This window comes from Nematolebias whitei, chromosome 2 (genome assembly GCF_014905685.2).
Source record: "Nematolebias whitei isolate Nwh7 chromosome 2, NemWhi1, whole genome shotgun sequence".
Lineage (NCBI taxonomy): Eukaryota > Metazoa > Chordata > Actinopteri > Cyprinodontiformes > Rivulidae > Nematolebias > Nematolebias whitei.
Genome location: NC_056499.1, coordinates 38,105,084 through 38,117,377, shown reverse-complemented (window position 1 = coordinate 38,117,377; position 12,294 = coordinate 38,105,084). Strand labels below are relative to the sequence as shown.

Genomic DNA, 12,294 nt, shown 5'->3' with positions numbered 1-12,294 from the left:
TATATATATATATATATATATATATATATATATATATATGGTTGTGTGTGTGTGTGTGTGTTTTAAACCCTTCCCACATTCTTACAATATTTCAAACCATGTTTCTGAACTCTAAAGGCTCTAAAAGTACTTTGCACTTTGGCCCTGTCACTGTTTAAAGTGCTTTATAAATTAAATGGTATGGTAAAAGAGCACAGCATATCATGATTTCAGCTCTCTGCCTCCGGTTGCTCTCTGCCGTCTGCCAGCGCTCTCGGCCACGCCCACTTCTCTGCTGCAAAGTGGCGATGCGACCCAATGCAAGAGGAAGCTTCTCCTGCAGCAGGTGCTAAATAATTTAAAATAATTTATTTTAAATAAAAATTCAGTGCAGATTATGCGGCTCATCCATCAATCAGCCAATGATGTGTCATGTCCAATCTTACTTTGAAAAACTGCAAAGTAGTGAGTCCACGAAAAACGAACAGCAAAGTAGCGAGGGACTATTGTACAGGAAAACGCCACAGATGTGGGAAGTGATGTTATATATTGTTTTGTTTGTTTTTATTAAACAACTTTTCATAAGAGTTTTCTAAATCAAACCTTCAACTCACCTTTAAATAATACACGTTGTGTTTAAACTGGATGTCACAACCATGGAGGACTATAAAGGTCAGTCTCTGATAAAAACTGAACAAAACACATTTAATTAAAGAGGACTCGGTTGTATGATTCACACTGCACAGTTTTTAATTAAGGCTCCTTGGAATAATGACCTTTGTCACAAACTTCAGAGCTAACACAACAACTCGTTCACGAATAACTGAGTTAAATTTTTAAATTGAAGCCATGATTACTTAAATATTATTCTAATTAGCGCAGCTCTCAGCACATTTTTTTGTCTGTTCATGTTGAAATTTGATCAGAAATAACTCGGAGGTTACAACATTTCTTTAATGCTTCACCTAGACTTTCAGCATTAAACGCATCTTTAGGACATTTAAACTTGGGAGTTCTCAGTGAGCCAACCAATGCTAAATCAACGTCAACAGAGCGTTGGTCCAGTGGATGTTGTCAGAGTGGGTTTCCATGTGGGTGTGTATGGGTGAGATTCCACAGGATGATTTAAAACAGCCTCAGCGGAGTCTGCTGACGAGGCAGGGAGCTAGTGTCCGAAAACGGACAAGACGCAATAAAGCATCTGCGTTAATAAATTATATCCCACCACATGAATACAGAAAAAGGTTTTATTCCTCCTGAAGATGATAAAAAAACAAAAGACTAGTCATCACTGTAACTGAATTATATGCATAAAACACATGGACCCTTAATTAGGATTATGTTACTGATTAGAATGACGACTTTTTGCATGCTAAGTTGCAAAAATGATCCTTTTTTAAGGATTTTTTAATGAAACCCCATCCATAATTGCTTCTGTTCTCAAACTGGGGTACATGGACCCCCAGGGGTCTGCAAGCCGGTGGTTGGGGGTCTGCAAAAACTAAATTAGTTAATTAATTAATTAATTTGATAAAAGAAAAAAATATATATATTTTTTTTACAAGCACGTAGATGTTTAACAAACTGGTAAAATACACCAAAATGCAGGAAGTCACATCTACTTTATTCAAAATTTTCTGGGGGGAGGAGCCCAAGACCAGTGGTGGGATGTAACTAAATACAAGTACTTTGTTACTGTACTTAAGTACATTTTTCATGTATCTGTTCTTTGCTTAAGTAGAGTTAAACGTGGGTAGTTTAGACTTTTACTTCACTACATTTTACATTAAGTATCTGTACTTTCTACTACACTACATTTCTATAATGCGCTGTGTTACACGTTCCATTCATGTTGCAGTTTTTTGATTTGTTTGTTAGTTTGAAAGTAACCAGTGGTGTGAGGGGAGTTGGTCCATTGAATCACTGCAAAGTGGGCAGGTAACGTTAGACCTGCCTTCAAGAAAAGCTGGACCAATGATGGATATTCTAGTATCTACGTCATTGAGCTGGGTGCACCTGCAGCACCACTAACACACCCAAAATGGATTCCACCACGGAGAGTCAGCCAGAAGATACGTGCCACACATGGCCTTATTGAAAGATTATTGAAAGATTATTGAAAGATTATTGAAATATTATTGAAAGATTATTCAGTACAGCAGGACAGATTCTCCTAAAAGAGCCAGACTGGACTCAAAAAATTTGAAAACCAACTTCTTCTGAACTTGAACAAGAAATTCTTGCTGCAAAATTAAAATGTGTCAGTTCATGATGTTAGGACAGGAGACAAGAGATGTCTCCAAATGTCTCAACACTCAGGACCAAGTTTTGAAAATGGTGTCAGGAAGTTAAAATATTGTTCACTATTGACCCAGTACAAGGTTTAGACAGTATTTTAACTGGAGTTGAAATGATCAGAGCCTATTCCTTTGTTAGTTGTGTCTAATGCTCCTTTTTTCATCAGACAACTTTTACTTAAATGTGTTTATTGCAGTTAAAATGACACATCGGTTTTTCTCTGTGTTAAATAAAAACTTTCAAAGGTAAAATCATTCCTCTCTTATTGTGCTTAATGACATTAACTCTGCATGTCATCCTGAAATTTTGACGCACAGAATCATAAGTCCAAGTGTGAACTGTGTCACAGAATAAACACAATAAAAACATGTATTATCTGCAGCATTGTTCATTAAAACAACACTATTAATGTATTACAGAAAATATACATATGGTAGGTACACTTAATGATATTGTAGACCATTGCATTAGGTAATACATTCAGCAAGTACTTTTGCTTTAATACTCTAAGTATTTTTAAAAGCATGTACTTATTTACTTTTACTTAAGTAAAAACATTAATGTGGTACTTGTACTTTTACTAGAGTACATTTTTGTTTGTTTATTTGTACTTTTACTTAAGTACAGTGTTTGAGTACTTTCTCCACCACTGCCCCAGACATCTCGCATCCACACACCACCACTGGCCTGCTGGTATCGATCAGTTTACAAATGAAGCTGTTACTGGTCTGACTACTGCTGTTATGATTCTGTTCAGTTTTACGTAAAGACTTTTCTGTAATAATTTGAAGAAGTAGCAGAACATTTATGCTCATTATGTGAATAGGTAAAGTTTTAAAGTTTTTTTTTTTGATACTGTTAATTATTTCAAAACTGTCATTTTTGAAAGTTGAAATTAAAAATTTTGTTAATTGTCTTGAATGAAAAATACCCCAGGTTTAAACATATAAAATTTGTATTAACACTGCTAAAGAACATAAGTATTTATGCTACACAAATATATCCATTGCATTAAAGAGACAAACGGAAGAAAATTAATTATTAAACATGAGGGTGATGGGCGGGTCCATGAACCCAAAACGTTTGAGAACCCCTGCTGTGAACAGTGAAGACAGAATATAAGTCATTGGGATTAATAAATAACAAAATTATTTGGCAAATATTCAACCAGAGTCTAGTCTGCATCTACTCATGTACATACTCTGAAATATCCTCCATCTTATTATAAATAAGATATGAATATAAAGAAAAAGTAATTATATGAGTGTTTAAATAGAGTCATCTCACCAGCTGTAGCCAGATGTTGGTAGTTAGAACCTGGTTCTTCTCATCCTGTAAGAAATAAAAATCATGATTATTTATAAAGTATATTGCAATTTTTACTGTCATTTCTCCTTTCATTTAAAATCTAATTAAACAGAAGCAAGTGTAAACACTCGTGGCACATTTGCCCTTATGCATTAATTACTTGTGATGACATTACATGGCTTTTTTCTACTTTTGTTAAAGCTTGAACTTTTGCGTTTTTATACGTTTTATTAAGATTTTTAGCTGTAGGTACATTGGGACATTCAAAACCAAATTTCAGCAATTATATTGATTCTATGAATTGCTATAAAATAAGCTTGTATAACACAATTAGCTTTATTTGTTTGAGATGAACACAACGACCATGTTTCTTAACAGTGTACGCACCACATCCATGATCTGCAGGAGGCTGAGTCCAAAGTAAACACTGAGACTCTGAGAATCATTAACAACGGGTCTCTCCAGCGGGTTGTACCCAGACATCAGATCACTGTACAGTCTGCGCTGACTCGCCCCTTGATGGGAACCTACAGACAAAAAGTACATTTTTGTAAAAAAATATGTTGTTAAATAAAGAACAGTTAATTTTAAGTCTGAATTAGGAAGTTGAATCTGTGAGGAGTTGGGTAAACTTTTGGATTGATTAGACACAAATACACTCAGTAACAAGAAGGTTGTTCAGTTGATAAAAGAGTGACAAACTCAAACAGTTGATGGAGATGCATAAAGGTTTATTATTCCATCCTTCCATCCATCCATCCATCCATCCATCCATCCATCCATCCATCCATGCATCATCTTCCACTTGTTCTGAAGTCGGGTCGCAGGGGCAGCAGTTTGAGCAGGGAGGTCCAGACATCTCTTTCCACAGCCACCTCTTCCAGCTCTTCTGGGAGGACTCCAAGGTGTTCCCAGGCCAACAGAGAGACTTAATCTCTCCAGCGTGTCCCGTGTCTTCCCCGACGTCTCCTTCCAATCGATCATGCCCCAAGCACCTCCCTAAGGAGGTGCCCAGGGAGCATCCTTACCAGATGCCTGAACCACCTCAACTGGCTCCTCTCGATGTGGAGGAGTAGCGGTTGTACTCCGAGTCTGTCCTTGATAACTGAACTTCTCACCCTATCTCTAAGGGAGAGTCCTGTGGAGAAAACTCATTTCAACTACCTGTATCCACAATCTCATTCTTTCAGTCACTACCCAGAGCTCGTGACCATAGGTGAGGTAGACTGATTGCTAAACAGAGAGCTTTGCCTTAAAGCTCAGCTCCCTCTTCACCACAACTGACCGGCACAGTGTCCGCAATACTGCAGACGTTGCACCAATCCATCTGTCAATGTCACGCTCCATTCTTCCCTCACTCATGAACAAAATCCTGAGATACTTGAACTCCTCCATATGAGGCAGAACCTCACCCACGACCCGATTTATAACATTTATTATTATCCTTTTACAATTAATCAGTTGAATCACTGATGGCAACAAAAAGCAAGTGGCTGAGATCCAACTTTTTAAGGATAATTTTACCAAATATTAGTGGCGGTGTATGTAAAGATTTGTGCTTGTAAATTATGTATAATTCTGACCCTGTAATGATCAGAGAAAATCCATAATATTTTAAACTTGTGTCCCTTAATCTTGATTTTCAAACTCATTAGAGTTGTATGTTGAATTCCACCCTGGAAAATGAACTGTTCAAACAAATCATCATCTCAGTGACCAGATGCAATTAAAGTATTTATGATGAAGGATGACATGATCCATGCCAGCAGGGAGTCCAACATGTGATTAAAACAAGAAGAAAGGTGTGCAAGTAAACATATTTTGTGTTTAGTTTTAACAGCATCATTTGTCAAGCAGGAGTAAAGTTTTATGATTCAGACTGAGATTCATTGTGTGAATAGAATGCAAAAAAAAGAAAAAGAAAAAAAAATTGAAATAATGAAAAAGTCATAAAGTTAGTGATTGAGCTGCAATGACTAAGAACTGAATAGAGAAGCAAGATTGATTCTCAAATTTTATTAAAAGCAAATCAAAGGAAGACACACACATTTCTCAGTTTATATATATATATATATATATATATATATATATATATATATAATTCCACACAAAGGTAGTTATATCCAATTAAAGTGTAACTTTTGGGTTTTAAGACCTTTCAGGTTCTCAATTTAAGCCATATCTAGTTCTAAATAATACATTTGACAAATTCAATGCAATCATGGAAATATCCAGTGAAACAAAGTCCACATGAGAATATGTCATCTAAATTAGCTCAAAATATAAATTTAGCACCAAAGCACAATTAAAACCTGATACAACGACAGAAAATCTAGGGAGAAGATTGAATTTAGTTTCTCTCCATTGGCTCCCTGTCAAATTCAGAACTGAATTCAAAACCTTATTCTAACCTACAAAGCTCTCAACAACCTTCCTCCATCTTATATTACAGATATTATTGTTCCATATTTTCCTAACAGAGCACTTCACTCTCAAACTGCAGGTTTACTTGTAGTTCCTAGAGTTTCCAAAAGCAGAATGGGAGGAAGACCTTTCAGTTATCAGGCTCCTCTCTTGTGGAACCAACTTCCAGTTTCTGCCCGTGAGGCTGACACATTGTCCAGTTTTAAGACTGGGATTAAGACTTTCCATTTTGATAAATCTTATAGTTAGTGTTGGCCTGTTATGCTGCTATAGGCTTAGACTACTAGAGGACAAATTGACCTAATTTCCTTAAATGGTTTGTTAAAATTGAATAGTTTTCATTTGATACTATTTCTATCTTAACATGTGATTCTTGACCTGCCATTGTGTATCTGTTCCTCCTTCCTGTTCCTCTCAAACCCAGTTGGTCGATGCAGCTGGCCGCTTGTCCTGAGTCTGGTTCTACTAAAGGTTTCTTCCTCATGAGGGAGTTTTCCTTTCCACTGTCGCCTTCATGCTTGCTCAAGATGAGAGTTCTGTGATGAGTTAAACTCAAAGCAGTCTGCTCCTCAGATAAATAGTGTTAAAATATTATTTTTACATATCGAGGCTCAATGGGATGAACCTGTCTAAATAAAGGTTGAATAAATGAATATCAATGTTTCTGTTCAGTGCCCTGAGATGACTTCTGTTGTGCCTTGGCGCTGTATAAATAAACTGAACTGAAACTGTTTTACTGTCACGAGCTCATGCATGTTGAGCAGGTTAATTGATTCAGTATTTAAACCTGTATCTGTGTCTGAACAGTCTGAGCCAGAAGTTCTGGGTCTATAATGCTGCTGCTGCTAAAAATGACAATAGTTTCCCATCAGCTTTCAGGATTTTATGACTTTGGTATTTAATTTTATGCTTCTGAAGTCCAAAGGTTAGTTTGCGTCAGAGCTTTTATATGTGCGGTGATGAAGCACACGTGGCAGAACGTAGTTATCCAACACTAAAATATGGATGTAATTTCTCTCACATTGCAATCTCAAATCCGACCCGTTCCTCATTTTAACGCACTCTCATTCCCGCTCTTGAGTCATGAAGTGTTTTTGGCAGCATTTGTTCACTTTGCTAATGGCCTAGCCCCAGTAATCCAAAAACCATCTATGAGAAGCACATTATCCTTATGATGTGGCTGAGAGCGGGCTCTCTGTGGGCATCTTTTCATTCCTCCAGTCCCTGTTGCAGTTCTTTCAGCAGAAAAGACGAGCTGAAAGCTCATCTTTGTCCGTGACAAAATCCCTTCTGAATGCCCCTCGTCCCGGTCCCACCATAATCAGATTTCACCACGAGGATCAACAAGATCAGCATTGTTAAAGGGTATTGTCCTAAGATGTTTCTTTGTTGCAATGCAAATATTGTTTTTAGACAAAAGACCCCACAAAGACTTTTCATATACAGAACCAACATGTTGCTTTAAATGCGGAGCAGTAGCTCAGTGGTCAGTGTCATCCTGAGGCTGCAGGTTTGAGCTCAGGCTGCATCAGGAGGGGCAATTCCAAATCTTTTATGCAAGTTTGCTTACTTTGACAACCCTGAAGGGAGCAGCAGAAGAAAACGAAAATGTTGCCTTGAATGAGCCCGGAGCCGTAAATGAAGTAAGCGTAGTCTTTCAAGCCTTCGGTAGTCAGAGCGTTGGACAGAGGCTTTAATTACAGCAGACACTTCTGTGCAGGCGTCTCTCCATCTGCCTCTCAGGGCCTCACTCTCTGCTTCAGTCAGTCATGGACAGACAGAAGAGCCTCTGTGAGTGGTTTCCTCTGAAGAAACCCCTTCAGTCAGAATATTCATGTTTCAGAACAGATCTTAGTCAAATTGATGAGGCCCATCCAACAGATCTCATCATCTCATTTCCATTTGGAAATCAAGAGTTTGTATAATTTGAATAAAACTTCCTAGACTTAGGAATATGCTGCATTATATAAATAAGAGAGCAGTTTTACTCTGTTTTTTTTTTTTTATAGATCAAATCTCTTCAGCTGCATAAAGTTTTTAACGGTTCCTGTTTGTCTTTTTGTTGCCCAGACTTCCCTGCCCTTCATGCTGCTCTGTGACCTTACAACCTCAACTACTCGATGTAGTTGGAGCTGTTTTGGGCAAATCATGACAATAACGTTAAACACAATCTCAAGAGATATCAGAAGATGTGGCGCTCGGAGGATGTGGTGAACGACTCTCAGCTAAGACCACGTCACACTTTAAATCAACATCTGTAAAACTTAGTTATAATCCATTTTAGGTTCATTTCAAATAGTTAGTGTTCAACTTAAACTGGCTTGCCTTCAAATATTATTCAGTTGTAAACGTTTTAAACAAAGGTCTTGTACAGTAAGTACAGTTATTAGTGTTTTGCAAATGACTTTCACCTACCACATGAAATTTCAGCAAATCTGTTAATTTGTGTGGGTTGTGCTAACTGAAGTTGACTAGAGGCAGCAGCCAAGAGGCTTCAGCTGTACACCCAATGATTGCTTTCTGAGAAATTCATTCAAATCTGTCCTGTGGTTCATGAAAGGTTTTGCTAACAGTCGCTTTATTTATATAGTGCCTAGTCACAACAGAAGTCATCTCAGGGCACTGAACAGAAACATTCATACACATAAATAATAATTTAACATTATTTATCTGAGGAGCAGACTGCTTTGATTTTAACTCCATCACAGAACTCTCAACGTGGGCAACATGAGGGCGACAGTGGAAAGAAAAAACTTCCTGACGAAGAAACTTTAGCAGAACCAGGTTCAGGACAAGTGGTCATCTGCTTCGACCGGCTGGTTTTGGTAAGAACAGATACACAATGGCAGGTCAAGAATCACATGTTAAGATAGAAATAGTATCAAATGAAAACTATTCAGTTTTAAGAAATCATTTAAGGAAATGAGGTCAATTTGTCCTCTAGTAGTCTAAGCTTAAGACAGCGTGACAAGCCAACCCTAACTATAGGATTTATCAAACAGGAAAGTCTTAAAACTGGACAATGTGTCAGCCTCATGGACAGAAACTGGAAGTTGGTTCCACAAGAGAGGAGCCTGATAACTGAAAGATCTTCCTCCCGTTCTACTTTTGGAAACTCTAGGAACCACAAGTAAGCCTACAGTCTGAGAGCGAAGTGCTCTGTTAGGAAAATATTGAACGATAAGTTCTGTAATACTTTGTATAAGATGGAGCTATGTTGTTGAGGGTTTTGTAGGTTAGAAGTAAGATTTTGAATCAATTCTGGGTTTATTATTATTTTTTTATTAACTTTATTTAATCAGGCAAATCCCACTGAGATCACAGATCTCTTTTGCAAGGGAGGCCTGGGCCTGAAGGCAGCCTGACATGCATGTTTTTGATCTGTGGGAGGAAACCGGAGTACCCGGCGAAAACCCACGCAAGCACGAGAAGAACATGCAAACTCCACACAGAAAGACCTCGGGGTCTAACCAGGGATTGAACCCAAGACCTTCTTGCTGTGAGTCAACAGTGCTAACCACTGAGCCATCGTGCTGCTTTGACAGGGAGCCAATGGAGAGAAGCTAAAACTGGAGATTTGAGCTCTCCCACTAACTCCAGTTAAGACTCTGGCAGCATCATTTTGGATCAACTGAAGACTTTTTAAAGAAGTATTTGGCCACCCAGATAATAAACCTTTGCAGTCCAGTCTAGATGTGACAAATGCATGAATCAGTTTTAATAAATAGTTTTAATAAATAGTTCATTCAACCTTTATTTAGACAGGTAAATCCCATTGAGCCTCGAGGACTCATTTACAAGAGAGACCTGAAAGTTAATGGCAAACAACAACAACAAAAAGTTCACACCCTGTTAGTACTCTAGTGTTGGGATCAGTCTCAACCGCTACCAAATCAAATTTTATATAAATATATGTAAAACTGATAGAGTTATAACCATTTTTTTTAAATTATTATTGTAGATAATCTGTAATGACCATTTTGAGATGGATTGTCTCTAAATGTTAACTAATTGTTGATCCATACTGGTACACTTAACAATTACTTTCTGCAAGTTTCATAAAAACCCTTCAAGTGATACACAAAATGTTTTGCTAACAGACAGACATATGGACACAGACAGGGGTGTAAACAATATTGTTCTCTTTCACCTTTCAGTGGTGGACAGACAATAAAAGAAAACAACATTAATAATAATAATCATCATCATCATACTGCTACTAAATACAAATTAGGATATTAACTACTTATTATGGTATTGCATTGAATGTAAACCCATTAAGGCTAATGTAAATTCAAATCGTCTAAAGATAATAGGAAACATCTTTACAATAATCACACAAATCCAGGTGTTGTTCATGTTTGTGTCTCATCACCTGCTGTCTTATTTGCAAACACAAGTATATGGATCTTATTTGAGATAATGGAGCACGTCAATAAAAAAAGCTGGAAAAACAAATAAAATGTCCCGATGACTTTGTGATTCCTTCTATTGATTTCCATTCAACACAAAAGTCCAGGAGAACTAAAACAACCTTAAGGAATGATTTTTCCATTTGAATCAGTGTTTGGCAAAACAGACATGTTTTCTCACAGTAAAGCCCCAAAATCAGGATTTTGCGCACACAAAGCGCTTCAATCTAAGAAAATCAATCCCCTGCCTCCTAGTTCTAAACCTCCTCATCTGCGCTTTTATCAGTAAATTAACATTATTTAAAATAGATTCAAGCTAAAGTTAACAGATCACCTACCTTTTAACGCGCAGGCAGCAGTTGCAACAAAAAGCAGGAAATTCAACATGTTGAGGCAAAGAGTGCGAGCAGGGCGAGCTCACTGATGATCAGTGGACCTGCTGGATGCAGGAGTGATGATGATGCTGAGGAGGGGGGCTGGGTGTGTGGTGCTGAGGGGGGTGGGGGGGGCAGCAGTAAATAAGCCCTCCTCCTTATTATCAGCAGGCTGCACATTGATGTTGGATGAAAACTGTCCGCCTACAAGCGTTGGCCTCATTATAACTTATGATAAAGCAACATTTTTACTGGTTAACATTGATTATACCGTCACCTATAACTGCAGTTTTCTATTTATGTTGCTGTTGATAAAAATAAAAAAAAACTAGGAGTTCAAGGGTTTTGTTTCTAATGCAAACATAAATCCTAATATTGGTGCAAAGGATAAAGGATATTGTCTTAACTTGACATTATTTTCCCCGTCAAATGTTGAAGCTAGACCAGGTCATGTTCTCAAAGCAAAGAGACACCTGCTGGTCACTGAAGACCACTGATTCATTTATTTTGTTCTAAAGAGGTTTGATGATTGTCCCAACGTAAATCAGACCGACTGGACATGAACTGATTTGTGGTTTGTTGGTCAGATTTGTTGAACATTCAATTCAATTCAATTATTTTTTACAATTGAAACCAAAGGTTTGCATACACTAAACTGTATATAAAATGTTCTTATAGAGTCTGATCAAACGTTTTCTGTTGTAGAACAGTTAGGATAGGCTAAATGATTTCTGTTCTTCAAATGTGCAAATAATAAAACAAGAGTATTCTGTGTTGTTCCTGTCCTCTGTAACTCCAGCCAGTTGAGGCAGATGGCTGCCCGTCCTGAGCCTGCAGAAGTTTCTTCCTGTTAAAAGTTTTTTTTTCTCTTTTCCACAGTCGCCATTGTGCTGCTCAGGAGAGGAGGTTGCAAAAACACAAAAATTTGATGCAATCTGGCTTCCTTAGATATATAACTTTAACTTATTTTACTAATTTCACTGGCCTTTTAAAAGAAATGTCCATGTTTTTGGCAAGTGCCCTGAGATGACTTTTGCTGAGCGTTGGTGCTAAACAAATCAACTGAACTGAATTAAGCTAGATTAAAGGTGTAAAGGTGAACATCAGAGCTGAATGTGACCTTCTCTTCAAATACTACATTTTATCAAGTTGTGAACAAGACGGAAGAACACAGCGATATTATATATAATATCTATATATTATGTAGATTTTATGATGTACCCCAAGAGCTCAGGACATTAACACATCGGGATTTTTAAAATATTCATCAAAAAACACAGTTTAGTCAAAAATACACACAAGTCCATATGCTTCTAGATTAATGTCAACTTTATTTATACATCCATGGTGGGCAGAATATTTTACAATTAATTGCATGGATTAAATCCTGACTTTGTAGCAGCTCTGTGGAAACAATGTTTCACAATTTAAACAGTTATTTCTGTTTTTTTCTCCATCCATCCATCCATCCATCCATCCATCCATCCATCCATCCATCC

The 12,294-nt window shown here is 37.4% G+C and overlaps 2 protein-coding genes across 2 annotated transcripts in view; both read right to left on the bottom strand.

The window, feature by feature from the left end:
- Window positions 1-10,808, bottom strand: part of chrna7a (cholinergic receptor, nicotinic, alpha 7a (neuronal)) — a 30,990-nt gene extending 20,182 nt beyond the window's left edge. Inside the window, exons 1-3 of the mRNA XM_037691578.1 lie at window positions 10,760-10,808; window positions 3,973-4,112; window positions 3,565-3,609 (exon numbers count right to left, since the gene is read on the bottom strand). Of these exons, the coding sequence (XP_037547506.1) occupies window positions 3,565-3,609; window positions 3,973-4,112; window positions 10,760-10,808 (234 nt within the window). The remainder of the gene's footprint in view (window positions 1-3,564; window positions 3,610-3,972; window positions 4,113-10,759) is intronic.
- Window positions 1-12,294, bottom strand: part of LOC119424126 (GRAM domain-containing protein 2A-like) — a 975,280-nt gene that overhangs the window by 390,936 nt on the left and 572,050 nt on the right. The gene's annotated exons all lie outside the window — the stretch shown is intronic.